Genomic DNA, 19978 nt, shown 5'->3' on the forward strand with positions numbered 1-19978 from the left:
TGAAACTAAACATGATAAGTTGGACCAGTATCATTAATTTCAATTTAAATTTTAAAACCAATACAACCACCACTTTCAACAATAGTTGGTTTGAGTGATGTAGAGTTTTTAACATTAGTTTATGTAACTTTTTTAGTTTATGTTTGCGTGCGGTTGTTTTATTCACTGTTTTTGTAATTTTAAATTTTTATTTATATGACTTCTATTATTTATGTAAATTTATTTAGTAGAACTTATTTTATTTATAAATAATATGAAATAAAAAATAAGATACTTAAATTTAAGTATTTTAGTTTATAAAAGTTTTTTAGTTATAAAAAAAATATAGAAGTAAGTGATTATGTGAAATATAGAGGTGTTTAAAAGTGGATGTAGTATTGAAGAAAAAATAAGAGTTTTTGGTGTTTGAGAGTAAATGAGTGAAAATATGATGTGACGTGTTCAGATTGTTTTTCCCCATCCACCATTGTGGATCCTCTGAGAATAAGGTGAAGTGAATGTGAAGGAGATGGGTGAAGGTGGGCCCACATGTAAATAATAAGTATTTTAGTTAAACATGTATATAGGCATGTTAATAATTGAGTTAAAAAATAATATAATAAACAAAATATGAAAAGAAACATATGGCCATGACTTTGCGTTAAAAACTAACGGAGTTAGTGATTTGAACGGAACTGGCAACGAATGTGAAACCTTAAGTGTCCAGTTGCAAAAATAAAACTATTTGGACGAAAATCACAATCTTAATCAAACCTCAGTGACCATTTTGACATTTTACTTTATGTAATTTGTCGTGAAGACTGAAGAGTGAAGATATAATATTTAATCTTTTATTATATAATCATCCGTCGAGGTATTCGATTTTTGTAACATTTTAATTGACAATCTATTTAATCAAAGTAGGAATGAGATTGGTATCGTACTGGTACCGACCAGTCCCAGTTCCGAAAATCACAAATTTTTTGTACTAGTACCGAAATCTTCGGTTCAATACCAGACGACACCGATACCGAAACTCAAAAACTTTATACTAGTACCGGTACCGGTACCGATACCGAAACTCAAAACTTTGGTACCGATTCGGAACCGACGGTACCAAATCGGTACCGATTTCTGTACTGGTACCAATACCGGTACCAACCGGTACCAGTCCTGAATTTGCTTATCCCTGAATCAAAATTAAGGATATGATGTGATTTATAATAATATTAAAAATAAACAAAATCTAAAAACTAAATTAGGGAAAATTACCTAGATAGCCCTTTTGAAGAGAGAGAAACACGCAAGTAGCCCGTGAGATTTCGTTTTCCAAAAATAGCCCTTGAAATCCAACTTCCACGTGTCATTTGGGATTTTCCCCGTGAGTTTTCGTGGACCAATCAAAATCTGCAATGTGTCAAGCATTCCTACCTTCCACGCGAGTTTTCATCCCAAATCCATCTTAAACGTTACTTTTCACATCAAATCTAACCTGATGAAAACCAACTTTAACGTGATGTTCAAGCTGTTTCCGTCTGCAACGTTAGTTTTCAAATTTATTATTTTAAAGTTTTTTTTGAAATTCATCTCCAAATATGAATTTCAAATGAATTTCATCTACAATCATCTTCATCATCCAACTCCCACCATTTCCTCCACCACCTAATGCTACCAGACACCACCACCACCACCACCACTGTCTGGATGGACGGCGATGATGAAACCTCATCATGGTCACCCACCACAACCAAGACCTCACACATGACACCACCACTTACGCTTCTCTCACCACCTTAAATCCATGCTCGAAACCGAATGGTGGTGGTTGTGAGAGTGATACCATTCGGTTGGTGATCACCGGAAGTAATGTTTCTGGTGAAATCTCAAGTGGGTTTGTTTATTAACGAATCTTGAATATGTCACACTTTCCGGCAACAAGCTCGCCGGAATCCTACCCGAAAACATGTCAAAGTTAAAAAAATTTGAATTTTTTGTTATCAATCTAAATTTTTCGCCTTTACCTAGCCCGACATATGTTTATCCCAAATTTAATGAATCATCATCAAGTCCCTTATCAACTAGAGGCAAACCATCCATCAAAAGAGGGATAACATAAACATGGTTTTTGGTAAGATTATGAGAAAGTGGGAGAAGATGATGAAATAAGTTTAAATTCCAATGAAATTCATCTTGGCAGTTGACTTGTAATCAAAATTCATCTCCGTAGTTGAAATGTATTTGAAATTCATCTTTGGAGATGAATTTCAAAAAAGCTCAAAAATCATCTTTTTTGAAAACTCACGTTGAAGACGGAAACAGCTAGAAACATCATGTTAAAGTTGGTTTTCATCAACTTAGATTTGATGTGAAAAGTAACGTTTAAGACGGATTTGGGATGAAAACTTTTTGGTAGGTGGGAATGCTTGACACATGACAGATTTTGATTGGTTCACGAAAACTCACGAGGAAAAATCCCAATGTCACGTGGAAGTTGGATTTCGAGGGCTGTTTTGGAAAACGAAATCTCACGGGCTATTTTTATGTTTCTCTCCTCAAAATGACTATTTAGGTAATTTTCCCATTTTAAAAACCTCTTATCTTAAGAGAAAAATTCCATTAACAACTAATAATGTTACCAACAAAGATTTATCAATAATTTAGTCTCATCAAAACAACTTTATTGTTGTTGGATTTAATTATTAGTTACATAATCAAATGAAAATTTGAATAAACATATGATCGACACAAGTTATAGAGTGTGGAGTGCATATGCTGATTAAAACTATTAACGAGTCGACCTTAGTTTTATCGATTTTCCTTATCACGTGTATTGAAAAAAAAAAAGAAGATACTAAACAAGTGAAACAAATGGAACACCATTAGTTGTTCATGGGTAGTTAACAGTTGAATTTGATTTAGACAAAATAATTATAAAGCTTTTGCTATTGTATATAAATCAATATTCTTCTATCCTCATTCGTTGCATATCCATAGGTTGACTCATCACCAAATATAGTGAGAAATATATAAGAATCAAATGACTTTAAACTAAACAAACATGTTCAATATTATACCTGGAATTTCTCCATCCCAAAAAAGAGTATTTTCTTCTAAAATGGAAAAAACCATTTCAAGTCCAAAAATCCGGTTCAACACATGCATATTTCAGTTATCTCCTTTAAAAATCGACATTTGGTTTCATCACATCTCAATTGTTGCATTGGGCCAACAATAAATACACAATTCGACCGTTTAAATATCTCCTATTATAATATATAAAAATGTCGGTTGAGCCACAAACGCCTTAGTTGGCCTAAGGCTGTGGATAATGGGAGGTGAAGGAAGGGGCGTGATCCAGGTGACGGCTTAGGTGGCTCGTGAACACCACTACACCCATCAAGTGGTAAGGGGCGCGGACGAGCCCCGTGGCCGGGACCGCGGGGCTTGGACGAGAGTTGAGCAAGGTTTGAGCAAGGGTTGAATTAATAACTTGGGAGTGGATCAATCAAGCCCCACTACACCCTATGAGGCTTGAACGAGAGGCTTGATCACGAGCCATGTCAGCGCCTACGTGTCGTAAATGTATTGGATCACTTGGGGCTTGATCAAGCCCCACTACCCTTAGCCTTAGTTTTGCCAAGTGACAACATCATGCATTAACCTATAATTTCTAATATAATTTATTAATTTAAAACTAAAATTTAATTAAGATTCAAAACATTCCTTATCTAATCTTATCATTATCCCGTCCATTCCTTATTAAGCCTTATCATGGATTACAACTAAGGGAGTTTAATTCATATTATAAAGTCATATTTATCGCACCACCCCTTTTATTGATTATGATTACTCAAATGACATATTTACTCTTCTCACAAACCTGAAGTATATTGACTCTTGGTTTATATTTTGTTCTAAGTTGCTTGCAATAGATCCCCTTTGTCAATGACAAATTTGAATGTTACCATGATAAAAACATGATCAGAAACATTAGCGAGTTGGGTAGAAACCAACTGATCAGATTATTCTAGGTTATTTTGACAAAAAAAAAACCTTATTTACAAGATTAAAAACATAAGCGGGTTGGGTAGAAGGTCAAAGTGACTAATTTCGTATGGACCGGTTGGAACCGGAACACTCCTTGTCCATTATTTTGATTAGCAATAAGGGTGTCAGATATAAATATAAAATCCTTATTATTTTGAAATTGAGCTTAAATGAATATAGCCAATCTTTCTTTCCTTTTTTTTCTCTCTATTTCGATCTATTTGACTGATTATGAATGTACAAAGCGAACTGATGAATGAGACAAGTGTTGGGTATTAAATCATAGTTAGTTTGGTTATTTTTTGTTGTGAATTGCAGGTAATAGTAGAAGCAATAATTGGGCATCAGATGGCCTCATCATTGGTTAGGGAAACTAGCAATTAATTCAAATAAAAAAATTGTATATGATTTGTATATGCTTTGTTGCTATACAACGTATGGTTTGTTAATATTTCAGTAAAACTGTAGCAATTTATTTGCATATATAAAACTTGCAACTTATTTGTAATTTTAGTGATTTATGAACTTTTCATTTTTCATTATTATATGTAATGCGTAAGTTTAATCATATAACGTATTTAAAAATATTTATCAATTATACCGTTTGTATTGTTCAACCAGTGTAATACACGGGTTCCTAACCTAGTAACTTGATATGCAAACAAAAGTAAGTAAACAATAATAAATTCGTGTCTTATTGCTATTAAAGCTATTTTTTCCTTCTTAAATTGGATATAGAGCTACAATAAAAACAGGTACAAAACAAAAGTTAGTTTGCATCAAACTAGGTGAAGAATCTGTGTAACATAGTAATGTTGCATCACTTTAAGAAAAATATAGTTTGATACATTAAAAGTAATTTTAATAATGTCGTTATAAGAAAATTATAGTTTGATACATTAACACAAGTTTTAAAGTACCTTGCGTAGATGATAGTTTAAGTAAAGTATTTACCTTTTTTATTTTTATGTAATTAGCCCTTTAAACAATTAATGCATCATGAATACAAAGAATATTTTATCATTTATTGTAACATCATCTATCATGCTATTTGATTTTTAAATCGTCTTGAGTCTACAATACATTTATTCAGTCGAAATCAAAGTTATGAGTAAGGGCTTATAAGTTATTATAAACACATTATTGACTGGAAAAATCTAATCTAGTGACTAAAAGATGAAATTTAGGTGAAATCATGGTTGACAACAACATTGTGAGATAAACATGTTGACAAATCATCAATCATGCTTCATAGATGTTGCATATCGTCAATCATGCTTAAAAGTCAAACATCAAGAGTTTTAAATGCCTGACTACACATTGCATATGGCACTTTCTTCTCCTTATATTATATGCCAAATTATCCATCTAACAGACTGATTTCTGGAACATATTATTTAAAACAATGTTGTGATAACGTGACTGATGCACACATGATGTATAAACGACACCTGTGTGTTAAAAGACTAGGATCTTTGATTTAAAAAGGTGTTAGTTAACCTTAGACCAACAAAAACAAATGCTGAAGATTCCTAATTGTTTCTTGTCTAGACTACTAGCAGTGGCGGATATAGAAGAAAATAAAGAGTCAGCACGCCTAAAGATTTTTGCTCAGGGGTAGCACAGGCTGCCCCACAAATATGGTTAGACCTGCCCTGACTACAAGACTTGAATACATATATCGTTGCAAAATATAGGAAAGTATTAAATAATGAAGCATCATTAGCTGTTCATAGGTAAATAACCAATGGTTTTGATCTTGACATAAAATTATACACATTCTACTATTTCATAAATCAGTAGTCTTCCATCCTCATTAGTTTACTCATCACCAAATACAGTGACAGAAAAATTAATATGAATCAAATAACTTCCAACAAAACAAACAGGTTCAATATTATAATTTCTCCATCTTGGACCTGATTTTCTCTTCTAAGATGGAAATTTCCATCTCGAGCCCAAAAATCCGGTTCAGCGCGTGCATATTTTCAATTATCTCATTCAAAGACCGACCTTCGTTATCATCACATCTCAAATGCTGCATTGGACCATGAAATAATCTATTCACTATACCCTTGCTTAACTCATGTATAGCTTTCTGATTCTTCTTTGACATGTCGCCACCCATTTTTGCTAAACATTTTTCCATTTCACTCTCTCTAATTCTTTCGGCATACGCCCTTAATTTCTTAATCGTTGGCACTGTTTCTAACGAATCTTTCCAAGCTTCAAATTCTCTCACTTCATCTGATATTATTATTTGTGCTTCTTCCGCCTTGCGTAACCGATCCTTTTTATTCGCTTCCACAACTTCTTTCAGATCATCCACATTGTAAACACGAGCCATTTCCAAATCCGACACACATGATTCCACATTTCTTGGAACTGATATGTCTATGAACAACCTTTGTGTTTGTGATTTAGGTTGACTCAGTGTCTGAACTTGATCTTTTGAGAATAGTAAGGTATCCGAGGCTGTACATGTAAACACAACATCAGAATCCGAAGCACACGGCATTAACTCAGAGAACGGTTGGTAAACAATATCAACATCGTCAAACTCCTCACGTATGGCAGTTACTCGATCTTCAGATCTGTTAACAACCACCATGTTTTTGCATCCTTTTGCAATCAAATGTTTGATTACAAGTTTTCCCATTTTGCCCGCTCCAACTACCAAGACTCTGACAGAGTCATAAGAATGGTCCGGAATTTTCATTTGGGCAAGTTCAACAGCTGCTGAACTGACTGAAACCGACCCGGATGAGATGTTAGTCTCGGTCCTGACCCGTTTGCCTACTGTGATTGCATGCTTGAACAGCCCGCTTATCTTTCTATCAAACCCGGGGACTCCTTGACCTACTTTTACAACGTGTTTGACTTGAGAAAGAATTTGACCTTCTCCAAGAACCAGGGAATCGAGGCCTGCAGATACTTCAAACAGATGTTTTGTGGCTTCTTTTTCATACAGCAAGAACTGATGTCGGCTTATTTCTGAAACGGGAACGCCACTAATCTGCATTTGGGGAAATGTGTGATTTTAAGTTTAATTGTTTATGATTGTATATACATGAAGCGATGTATGAATAATATTATTATGTGGTTAGTACCTTTGACATCCATTTGGTGATTTCTTTAACACCACGATGTTGGGAGAGTGCTACAGCATAGATCTCCATCCGGTTGCAGGTGCTAAGAACAGCAGCTTCTTCTATGTGATTCAAGCCACATAATTCACTGATCGCTTGAGGTAAATCTGCCTCGGGAATGGAAAGTTTCTCACGGAGTTCAACTGGTGCTGAGTGGAAACTAAGCCTGACCACCATAATACCACTCTTTTCCTTTGTATATCCTATACGATGCAAAAAAATGTAGTATTATAAGTTAAGAACATAAACGAGTCTTCATAATGGTAAAAAAAAACACCAACTCCTATTAAAAGAAGCTAAGTAATTCAAAAGAATTATGGTATCACCTTACGAATTCATAAGGGTGAAGTAGTTATCAAATTTAAAAAAAACTTGGCCCCTACAAGTGTGTTTATAGGGAATCATAATACAGGTAATTGACTATTATGTACTAAATAGCATTAATGTAGAGAAATAATGGCTGTGTTTAAAAGGTAAACAAACAAACAAACAAACAAACACGCAGACAGTTGAATTATATCAGTTCATGTTGGAGGATCCAATGAACTAAGCCTGACCACCATAATACCGCTCTTTCATTTGTATATCTTATAAAAATGTATGATTAAAAGTTATAAGAGCTTAAACAATGGTAAAAAAAAACACCAATTCCTATTGAAAGATAAGATGATAAATCTATGAAATTGAAAATATTATGGCATCACCTGATGATTAATGAATTCAGAAGGGTGAAGTAGTTGTCAAACTGAAGAAAAATCACCTAATGCTGCTATTCAATTGATTATTAGATATTAGTATTAAATAGCATTAAAAGGTAAACAAAGAAACACACACTTCAATTACATTGGAGGATCTAGTAATTGCATAAAAGTGTTTCATAACTGATGTCAAAAACTGCATACAAATGACAAGAGAGGCTCAAAAGCCCCAAATAATTAAAAACGTATAAAACACAGTTAATTAGGGTTTCAGTATGCATTAAATCAATCAGGAATCTACCTAATTCATTACCTACATGCAAAATAGTAATATTACAATAATAATAATAATAATCGAAAACTCACTCTCAGCAGCCGATGTCTTAAGAAGCTCAAGTGCAGAAAGACTAGACGAATTCGCCACCGATCGCGAGAACTGCGCCTGGCATCTAAGGTTTCCACATCCGGATCTCAATGCCCTAACGCTAACCGGTTTAAAATCGAACCGAATCCGAGAACCAACAGACGTCAACGAAGACAAAGACGCAGTTGAATTAGAAATAGCATTTAGATGAATCATCATAGTGGAATCAGGAACAACAGAATTGCTTGAAACTACTACCATTGAATTGAACCTTAAGAATAATAATAAAGAAATGATTGATTGATCGGAGTTGGTGGTGGTGGTGGGAGAGGTTATAACTTATAAAGGGAGGAGGAGGAGGATTAGTTGAACGGAAAGTAAGTGTCTATTTTCAATTTGGGTTGTTGTGTGACATATTTGACCAAATTATAAAATGTATCGTTTGGCCCCCACACGCACAAGAATTATTCAGCCTTGGGAACGGGACGTTGGACTTTTTATGACAGTTGACGCTTTTTTATACATTATTATGCAAAATTATTATTCCTGTCTCATACAACTAAAGTATTATGTGAATATAACTTAGTATTCAAAGGGAAAAGTTGACTTGATCACAAAATCCTTTAGAAACAGGCAGTCATGACTTTTTGATTTTAAGAAATAAGTAAATTTAGAAAGATATTAAGGGTATTCGTGTGTTCGGTACAAAATAACACAAAAAAACACATGAGTGCATATGTTATCCAACCAACACCTTACACGTCGACTAACTTGGGTATAGAAGAGAGGATAAACACATTAGCCGGCTATAGAGGAGCCGGAAGGGAACTGGCTCTTGTGTAGCCGAAAAGTTGGTAATCGGGCTCTCTCCTAGTTGTGGCAGAGCTAACTCAGGTTGGTAATCAGTCTCTCTTCTAGTTGTGGTAGAATCAGCTCTTTGTAGCGGGGCTGTGCATTTTTTTGCCTCTCCTATAGCCGGCAATTCATTTCGTTGGTAGATTACTTGATGGTAGCGGGGCAATTCATTTTTTCTAGCGGGGTTGTGCATTTTTTCGGCTAAATGTTACACGTATGTAAGTTGTTGGTTGATTACTTGATCCCACATTGTTTTTATTGCCGGCTACACAATTGTTTTTCAAATGAGCCTACTTGTCAACCTTCGACCAAGTCATTTGATCATGTTACTTCTAAAAGAACAAAAGTCATCAACTATTTTGAAGATTTTCCCTATATTTAGTAAGTAGTATATACCGGTTAAGTCAAAGTTTTGAATTTAAATAAGCTAGACTGATAATAAGAGTTTATAATGTCTGGATTCGGCTTAGGAAAATGGGTTAGTCGCATCGGGTTGAGTCAGTCAGGAGTCAGGACGGTATCCAGTTTGGGGCAAGACCGAAATGAATTGTTGGGCCAATAATGTTGGGTTGCGCAATTGGGTTTAGTTGGTGCAGATTAATATTATAAAAAAAGGTAAAAATCATTTGTTTATAAGCCGGAAAAGTATGAGAAACTATCTTGTATGGTTGTGTACACCCCATATTTAGGTCCCGAAAACTGAGGTGTTACACATAATATCATGTATATGACTTATATGAGAGACGTTTCATGCTAAACCAATACTAATAAGGGAATTATATATAACTAGTTTTTATCCTCTTGTGTTACGAGGCTGTTTTATATTATTTATTTCTAATATTTATATATTTTTTTGTTGGATTTTAATTATTTTTATTGTAAGGAAGTTAATAATATACTTGAGATTTGAAAATTTGGTGACTCCAAAAAAAAGGTGAGCAACCACATCACGACACGTAAGATTTTTATGTTTTCGTTTATATATATTATAGATTTTATAGGTAATACTTAAGCGTAAAATATTAATAAGAGGAAAAAGTAAGAATCAACCCACTCTGAATTTCAACTAGAAGGACGACTAAATTTTTATTTTTGTTGACCAAGTTTATTCCAAACTACTAGTTACTACAAGTCTTCGTAGTTTTTTTTAGAGCCAACTAAGTTTATTCCAAACTACTAATAGTGAGGCATGTGCGCCCCCTCAACTTATAACATGTATTTGCCCATATATAAAGTACTTGAATCCTCAAAACCGCACATGATGAAATGTAAACCCAATTAGGGTTCAACGTATACGTGAATTATTGTTTTGTATGTAAATCGCTATTGTACCTTTGTATTAATCAATAGATGATACTTTTAAGGGTAAATTCGTCTTTCAATTTTAACCTTGTGTCTCATCATATACTTTATTTTAATTTCTATACGTCACCTAAATTTTTGATTGATTACAATTTGTTAATTATGGTTATTCTTGTATTTTCGTTTCAGAATGGAATCCCAATCCATGGGTACTGCCGTTTATGCAATCGTCACTTCCGCTGTTGCTGTCACAAACGGTTTGGTTGCTCCGCTGCCTGCTGCAGTCACGTCTCATGCTGAGAAACCGGAAAAGTTCATCGGTGTGAATTTCAAATAGTGGCAACAAAAGATGTTCTTTTATTTGACCACTTTGAACCTCACGAGGTTCTTGACTGAAACCGTTCCCCAAGTTGATGAAGGGGCAACGGATGCGCAATCATTGAGCGCGGTTCAGGCTTGGAATCATTCGGATTTCTTGTGCCGGAACTATGTCTTGAATGGCATGGTGGATGCACTTTATAACGTGTATTGTAAGGCCAAGACTGCCAAAGATGCCGGTACTAAGAAATTCGCGGTGGCTAAGTTCTTGGACTTTAAAATGATAGACACAAAAACAATTATGAGTCAAGTCCAAGATTTGCAAGTTATTCTTCATGATATTCATGCGAAAGGAATGTCGCTTAGCGAGGCTTTCCAAGTTGCTTGTATTATTGAAAAGCTACCACCAAGTTGGATCGATTTCAAGAATTATCTCAAGCATAAGCGAAAGGAGATGACCATTGAAGATCTTGTTGTTCATCTTCGTATTGAAGAAGATAACAAAATTGCATTAAAAAGGATTGACGGTCCTGGAACAACAAAGGCCAATGTTGTTGAACATGGCCAGTCTTCAAAGGGTAATAAAAACGGTGGAAAGAAACATCATGGGAAAGGCTTCAACCTTGGTCCTAAGGAGGGAGTTGGGAAGAAAAATAAGTTCCAAGGAACTTGTTATAATTGTGGAAAGTAAGGCCATAGAGCTAATGAATTCAAGCTTCCAAAAAAAAAAATGCTCGACAAATGAACATGGTTCGAGAGGTTGAGAACCTTGTTGCGGTGGTCACGGACCTCTCGATTATGGTCACCGAAGTTAACTTGGTTGGGCAAAATAACAAAGATTGGTGGGTCGATACGGGGGCTACCCTTCATGTGTGCTTTGACAAAAGTCTCTTTAGCACTTTCAAAGAGGTGAAAAATGGAGAAAAGGTGTTTATGGGAAACTCCGCTACGGCCGAAGTCAAAGGTGAGGGGAATGTGGTTTTGAAGTTGACTTCGGGAAAGGAACTCACTTTGTCAAATGTGTTGTATCGTCAACATTTTGTTTTTTTTTTGTTGTAGTCAAGGCGCTTAATCGAATACCATATATGATGAAGACACAAGACAAGGATACTACATGAAGACCTGTTAAACTACCCGTCAAAGAGTTTGGATCATATCAATTTGAATATAAAACTTTGCATTTGTTTAGTTTTGTAAACGATATCGTACTAGAATATTTCTCATTACTAACGAGAGTATCGTTAGCGTTTATTTTATTTTATTTTTAAATAAAATATGACACATGTCCTACAATCTTAAAACAGAGTTCGTAAGATTGTTGCTACAATCTTAAAACCTTATTTATAAAGATTTTGGGTTCACGAAATGGTTTGAAATAAAAAATATTTTAGATATTATAATCTTATAAATATATTTTTTTTGGAAAATTATGTGCGTAGTACAACTTGGTGTGTTTGGATTTTAGAGATTATGATGCAATCTTAAATCCTATACCGTATTACAAAACGTAATATTTGATTCAACCGTTTTGTTTTAGAAAACGATTTGTGTAATCGTTTGTATTCTAACTGTAGTGTTATAACCGATCTTGGAAAACCGTTGGGTTTTCATTAGTTTTGTTTAACGATTTTGCAATCGTTTATGTCTAACAATTGTGTTTGAAATGGTTTTAAGTAAACCATTCGTTTCTTGTAAATGTTAAATATCTAACATGCGTGCAAGGTACGATTTATTTATAACATTTTGTGTAACGTTAATTTTCTAATGGGTGTGCTAGAAAATATTGTAGTGAGACGTAGATGCGTGTTTTGGTGAAATAGTGCACACAAGATTCCACGTGTGTCTGTTCATATTCCTCCCCTTAACTTATTAATAATTTAAGCATTGACTCGATGTTAATGGAGCGATCTTTGGGCTATACACTAGAAAACCAACAATTTATAAGGTTTTGTCATAATGTTTATTGGTCCATGTATGTATTGCCTTTCCTCTAACGTGCGCGTTAGATATGTTTAAGCTCTAACATGTTTGTTGGAAATTGTTTATTTTATAAAACCATACTGATTGAAAATGTTTTATATGAACATTTAATTTTCTAGTGTGTGCATTAGAATCATTTATAAATGGTTATTGTATAAACTCTATCCTTTAAAAACGTTATTATATGAAAATGTTAAGGTTTATAATGTGCGCATTAGCATTTTTTTTACACATGTGTGCTATAAACTGTTTAAGTACATAGATATTAAATCTAAATCATATAAAACTGTTTGATGTTTTAGGTTTTGATATTTGATTTTATAAATTTTTTTATATTAATAATATAATATTTTGTAAAACTAAGGAAATGATCTAGAATGATTCGAAACAAAGTTTTGCGTATTTTAAATTTTTTTAAATGGTTCGCTACTCTTGCTAAAAGTAGTATATGTTAAACTAAGATAACGTTCTCAAGGATACTTTATGGTGACAACAACTTCGTATTGTGTGAACAAGATTGATTGTTCAAGCTTTGCTACTTACGTGTAGTAATTGTAACAAGTTGATATTATCTGAACATATTTGTTCAAGAGTATGGTTTCAAAAGTGAAATGAGGATATGAGGATATGTGTACATGGATTTTTATTTGAGGGAATACTTGTATACATAATATAAAACGATATCACTGAGATGATTCATGTCGGATGACGAAAGTGTTGAAGATAATAACACTTGGAGATTTGATGTGTAAATGTCATCAAAATAATTTCGTATAAGAAACAACTTGTGAGTTGTTGTGAAGATTAAAGTCTAAGACGAGACATCAAATATATAATCACATAATGAGAGGGTAATAGAATAATGAGGTGAATATATATTAAGATGAAATAAAAAAGAAAGTGATGTGTAACTCCTTGGAATTGATATATGTTAATGACGTATTAACTCCTTGGAAATTCATTAAGTGTGAATTGTAACATATGAATTGATATGTGTTAATGACGTATTAACTCTTTGAAAATTAACTAAGTGTGAATTGTAACATAGAATTAATATATGTTAATGACGTATTAACTCCTTGGAAATTCACTAAGTGTGAATTGTAACATATGAATTAATATATGGTAATGAGATATTTAAATCCTTGGATATTCATCATCGAAAATTCACCGACTTAATTGAATTTATGTAAATCTCAAAAGATTTACTATAATATGCTTACAATTGTGATGGACATATAGATGTTTATACCATCATACACTTTGTTTGAACTATGTGGAAGTTTTATCTTTCATTTCGGGAGAGTATCCCAATATATAGTTTCAAGAAACAAAAATGAAATGTATAAATTGTTTTATGAAAATGTGAATACCAAGAGTTTGAGTGTTAATCCAATTGACTTTATCTCAACATAATAGTGATTGTAGATGGGTAACGTTAATCATGATGAATGTATTCATTTAAATGATTTGGATTAAGACTTATGTTCAAGGTCCATATAAGTCAATGATAGAGCCTTGGAGATCAAAGGAAAATAAGTTATGTTCTTTAAATGAATGATGAATTTATGTATGCGCTATATACAATAAATCGTGAGACTTTCCTAAATATTAAGGTTTGGGGGTTGTGAATAAGTCTCATAATTTTGCCTAAACAAAGGGTTGAGTGTTTCAAAGTGATATTGTAATGGTTGTGAAGGATCAGAATGATGCATCTTCTGGTCACATGTTAAAGTATTGCAGTCTAAAGCATGCTAGACTGATACTTGTTAATTATGGTTCTTTATAAATTAAAGACTAATTGACGCGGAATTTCAAACATCAACGACACAAGAATGAATTTGTGTATAGACAAACTTAAAGAAATTTTCATTTAATTTAAGGAAATGATATAACTTGTGAGGATCTTAAGAAGACCTCGAACTCTTTATGTATGTTCTAGATGGTGATTTATTCTAGATCTGTGATGGTTTGTTAACAACCTTATGACAAGTTTAGCATAAACTTTAGAAAGTAGTGGAAGCTAACACTAAGGCATGTGTTATGAACCACTGATACAAAGACGTGGTCTTGTTCAAATCATAAGTGTCGAGTTGTCTTCATAAGTAAAACTAAACAAACTATATCAAAATGCAAGAAATTTGGGGGAAGCCATTTAAGAAACTACTCTTTAGAAGTATGTAGAAATGGTAATTGATACGATTTATCAAATTTGTGTGGAAAGGAAGAACCTTTCTCCACCCCATTTGAAAGTTGGATGATGTTATCCAATAACACTTAAATGTGGGGGGTATCTTGCATTTGAACGTGGAAGGTTTACCAATAAGGATTGTTATCTAAACATTTCAAATATGTGACCTCGTGGAGTACACAATGGTCATAACGATCTAATCTAGTGATTAGACTCGAATGCCAAATGGTTGCTAGAAGTATGATATGGCATACTAGAGGCAATATTAACTTACAAGTTAATAACACGTCATAACAACTCATCTTAATTGCAATTATCTAGTATTGACTTGACAAAGTCATAAAGAAAGTTTTGGATCCAACAACCCAAGGGTTGATGAAAGATAGAGTTGTGGAATGAGACTAAAGCCCAGAAAAAAAAAGATATATGAAGGAAAACCAACTTAGTTGACTAGAGATCCCAAGATCTAAGTTTAATAGGACAATCTAATTATATATCTAAGGGTGGTCACTGTGGAGGCATAGTCAATGTATAAGTTGACATATAAGCTAATATATATTTATATATATATATATATATATATATATATATATATATATATATATATCCTCCTAAATTGTAAAGGGAGTTTAATTACTTCCTAGTCCATTCCTATAACAACAGTGGCATGTTGTGAGGCTAAGCATAACTTATGGTTAATGATTTATGTAAATCATCATAACCTCAATGCTTTTAATGATTTATAGATAATCACCTATGTGAAAGAGAAGTGAGGTCGCTTCGAATGAAAGTGTGGGGTGCACAATTTTTAGAGCTTTCACAGAACCAGACTAGTGTTCCGGGACAATAATGGACACGACGTTTGATGTCTTTCACTATTTAATTTGACTTTTTCAATCAATTTGTTGGCTAACTAGTCCGCATATCGCTATGCAAATCAATACATAAACTGTCTAGTTCTATATGGACACCAGTCCCACACTGATCATAAAAGTCACATGGAAAATTTTATGATTTTATGGTATAAAAGGTATATGGCATGTATAAAATGTTATACAAGACGTTTGGTGAACTATGCAAATCCTCTTATTCATGGCTGGCTCCGAAAAGACGAAATTTTTTTTGAGCCAAAGACGAAAATTTTTTTGGACCTTAAGTAAAAAAAAGATTTTTTTTGGTTAAACAATTTAATTTTATGTGGGCTTACTTACTACTTAGTTATGATTTGAGTTGTGTAAAAAAGTTGTGTATAAAATTATACATAAAAATGTCTCAACTAAGACTTGAACCCACAAACTCTTGGTTAGATGTCATACCTCTTTGCCACTAGACCAAGCTAATGGTTATGAAATTATGTTGCAACATTGATTATACATATTTTTTTTTTATAAAAATACATAAAAAAAATTCTAAAATTTTTTTCCGGGCCTAGTGGGGTGTCGGGATTGTGCCGTCTACTACCCGGCCACACCCCTAAGCCGGCCCTGCTCTTAATCTTGATAGAGCACGTATATCTGAATTACTTTTTTTTTTTGCATACGAGTCGTAGGGAAACTTTTCAGATTATAACGTTGTACAAGTTATACGATTCGTATGCATTCTATAAGATTTGTATGCCTTATTTACGAATTTGTAAAACTACATCTTCACTTGAATCACTTCCTTGTTTTATTCATCTTAATTTCTCACCTTTAAGCTATGGCTTCTCCTAACGATGAATTTAACTACTCGGATATTTATCCGGATTCCTAGTGGATAAAATGTGTAAACCAAGGCTATGAGAAATACAGTCACTTAGTTTGAAGGATGACATGTATGATGAAACCTTGTTACTTTTGATATGAAGCCATCACATAAAAAGGTTAGGTCAAAGTCAATGCTATTTATTGGACCTACTCAAAGTCATAAGGAGTCAAAGTAGCTTAATTAGGGGAGTCACAAGCTAAATTAGAGGAGTTAAAGTCAAGAGGTGTATTTAGTAGAGAAACTCCTTATGACCTTTTTAATATAAATAAAGCTAGGTCTCTAGTATTTCATGTTGTCTTAAGTTATCTAAATTAGAGTATTCTTAGCATTTCTTACATCCTTATCTCTATAATTAAACTAAAAAACAACATATTTCTCTCTTCTGCTAAATTAAATATTATTTTTTATACATTTATCATTATAGATTCTCTCTTCTTTACTCACAACCAATTTCAACAAATATTTAAAAATAAATAGGGTCAAACAACATTTCCCCAAATTTACAAAAAAAAAAATCACTAACTTTGTCTCTCCTTCACTCACAACCACTTTTAACCCTATCATATAATTTACAAAAATCTCTCACAAAAATTTAGGTGATAATCCTCTTATATCTTGTTCTATTGTAATATGGAGATCAACCCTTCTCAAGTTGGGTATAATATTTAAGTAATCGAATCATTTGCTTGAGTCATGATTCTAGACTATCAACTTTACTATGAAGACCTACCACTGTGGTCAGGTATAGACTTGCAGATTGATTGGTTTACCATAATAAAATTCGTATAACCTGTCATACAACTCATGTGGCAGATACAAATAGTGACTTTTATTCCTAGAGTCTTTTCTGAAAAAGATATTAGGATACGGTTTGTATTCTACCTTGTATAGTTCATATGATGAGGAATAAATGCAGACTGATTGGTTTACGGTAATATGATTTGTATAACCTGTCACGCGACTCGTCTAACAGATACAAAAGTGACCGATTTATTTGTTTAAACGATACGATTCGTATAGTGTGGAATACGACTCATATTGGAGATCCAAATTTGCTGACTAATGTAACAACTCGGATTTTAAAATTAATATTATATCCGTGACCCGGCCCGCTTTTACATTCGGGAATATTTATCCAAGAAAATATCGATTTATTCGAGATAATATTATCTTATTAATATTTGTTATAATTTATTTAATATATATATAAAATAACTTTGAAAATATTCAATTTTAACCCCCACACTATACTTTAATCTAAATCTTTTTCTATCTCTAATCTCAAAGGGCTAATTTGCAAATTCTGGTTATTATAATCTATTAACCCATTTACCCAATCACCCAAACCTGTATACGTAACATCCCAAAATTTCGAATAATAACATTTAATATATTATTTATTACGATGGGAGAGTTTACTTGCGTTGTTAAGGAAATAATATAATAATAAAAATAGAAGGATAAGTGAGCTAATTAGATGGAATTAATTATGGACCAAAACGAGAAGATGGACCTTAGGTCCATGGGCTTAAGGGAGTATAAATACCCCTTAAACCCTAATCCATTTCATTTCCATCCATCTTATTCATCCTAATCTCTACACACTCTAAAAACAGACACATAGCCTCCATAATCGGCCGCAAGAAGAGAGAGAGAGAGATTCAAGAACAAACCGACCTTGGCTTTTGATAGATTTTGAAGGTACAAGCAAGATACAAGATTTAAGTCCATAACCAAGCTAAACCGTAGCCTAACGAACACGTAAGGTATGTTCTTAATCTTAAAGATTACGTTTTTATGAACGGTTTGCCTTGAAACTTAAAAGTAGAGTAGATAGGGTATAAACGAATCATAAAGTAGCAAACTTGATGTTAAAATGGACTTAACAAACTTATGGTTATGAACGGTTCATAAATAAACCCTAGATCTAGCCTTGAACGTTTTAGACCATAAAGATTCAAGCTTTATGCCAAGGGCGAGCTAGATCTTGATGATGGAAGGATAACGGGTGTAAAACGGTTAAGAATAGTGGAGAAGGGTAGTTAAAAGTTGTGATATGGGCCGTTAAACAGTCACCAAAGCTAAGAAAGGATCGAAAAAGATAGAAAAGTTAAGCTAAAAGCATCAGACATGAGTTCTCGGTCATGAGAACCCACTGAGTTCTCGGTTGTCTGAGTTTTCGGTTGAGTTCTCGGTCAGACCAGAGTTCTCGGTCAAACCAGAGTTCTCGGTCAAACTGGAGCTTTCAGTCAAATATGGGTTCTCGGTCAACCTTGAGTTCTCGGTTCACCATGAGATCTCGGCTGAGTTCTCTTCCTTAGAGTTGTCGGCCAGTTAGTAACCTATTGCGGTCTATGGGCCTGGCCCAACTAGACCCAGAAGCCAAAATGACCAGCGGGCCTGAACTAACTAGTTGGCCCATCTGTATAAGTTAAACAAACGAGCCCAACTTAGACATCTTGATTGGTTAACTAAAACACCGACCTAATTAATTAAGCGGGTAATTAACGAATATATATATTTAAAAGTCAGCCAAGCTTAGTTAAAGAAGGGAATAATGATTAACGGGGAGCATAACAGGATCCAGGTGAGTTTCTAGCCCCAGTTCCTTGCTATGTTTTCGGGACTGTGTGCATACTCGATGTGAAGTGTGAATACACTTACCTTAAGTGGTAAGTGTATGCTATAATGTTTGATATGATATATATATAGATGTTATGAATGGATGTCTGTCGATGCGTGAACGATCTTCAGATATTGTACGTGTAGACAGGGAAAGTAACGTTTGTTGGTGCGTGAACGATCTTCGGATATTGCGCGTACCGCCAATGGGAATGATCTACAAGTGGTTATTAGTGTGTGTAAATGTTATGATGTAACTTGGTTATTATGTAAATGATGTAATGATAGAGTGTGATAGAAGTGGCAATGGTCTAGTAAGGGTGTTTGTGGCATGACGATAGTACGTGGTAGGGTAAGCCTATACGTGCCTTCGTTATTAAAGTGGCATAACGTGAGTGCGTGGTAGGGTAAGCCTATACGTGCATTCGTTATTAAGTGGCATAGCGTGAGTGCGTGGTAAGGTAAGCCTATACGTGCCTTCGTCATTAAGTGGCATAGCGTGAGTGCGTGGTAGGGTAAGCCTATACGTGCCTTCTCTATTAAGTGGCATAACGTGAGTGCGTGGGAGGGGCAAGCCTCTATGTGCTTCCGTAAATAAGTAGCTAGGACGTAAGGGGCAGTTAAGTGGTTAAGCGGTAAGGTGAACAGGTTAGACAGTGGACTATGTGTCTTCGGATACATATATAATGCATGTAATGGTTGTATGGTAAGTTGCTTGATTAACTAG

The 19978-nt window shown here is 34.0% G+C and overlaps 1 protein-coding gene across 1 annotated transcript; it reads right to left on the bottom strand.

Annotated features, from left to right (window-relative positions):
- Positions 1 to 5730: 5730 nt before the first annotated feature.
- Positions 5731 to 8501, bottom strand: LOC143602018 (glutamyl-tRNA reductase 1, chloroplastic-like). Its single transcript, XM_077079275.1, has 3 exons — positions 8240 to 8501; positions 7137 to 7378; positions 5731 to 7042 (listed from the first exon to the last, which is right to left on the bottom strand). The coding sequence occupies exons 1-3, from the start codon at positions 8496 to 8498 to the stop codon at positions 5924 to 5926; spliced, it is 1620 nt and encodes a 539-aa protein (XP_076935390.1). The 5' UTR covers positions 8499 to 8501; the 3' UTR covers positions 5731 to 5923.
- Between the last annotated feature and the right edge of the window lie 11477 nt (positions 8502 to 19978).

This window comes from Bidens hawaiensis, unplaced genomic scaffold (genome assembly GCF_021521415.1).
Source record: "Bidens hawaiensis isolate Kalapana, Puna unplaced genomic scaffold, B.hawaiensis_p1.1 tig00057775_1, whole genome shotgun sequence".
Taxonomy (NCBI): domain Eukaryota; kingdom Viridiplantae; phylum Streptophyta; class Magnoliopsida; order Asterales; family Asteraceae; genus Bidens; species Bidens hawaiensis.

Coding starts and splice junctions, on each gene's coding strand:
- LOC143602018 (XM_077079275.1), bottom strand. CDS start 8,498: ATGGTAGTAGTTTCAAGCAATTCTGTTGTTCCTGATTCCACTATGATG. Junction 7,379..8,239: donor TAAGACATCGGCTGCTGAGA/GTGAGTTTTCGA, acceptor TGCATCGTATAG/GATATACAAAGGAAAAGAGT. Junction 7,043..7,136: donor TCACCAAATGGATGTCAAAG/GTACTAACCACA, acceptor CCCCAAATGCAG/ATTAGTGGCGTTCCCGTTTC.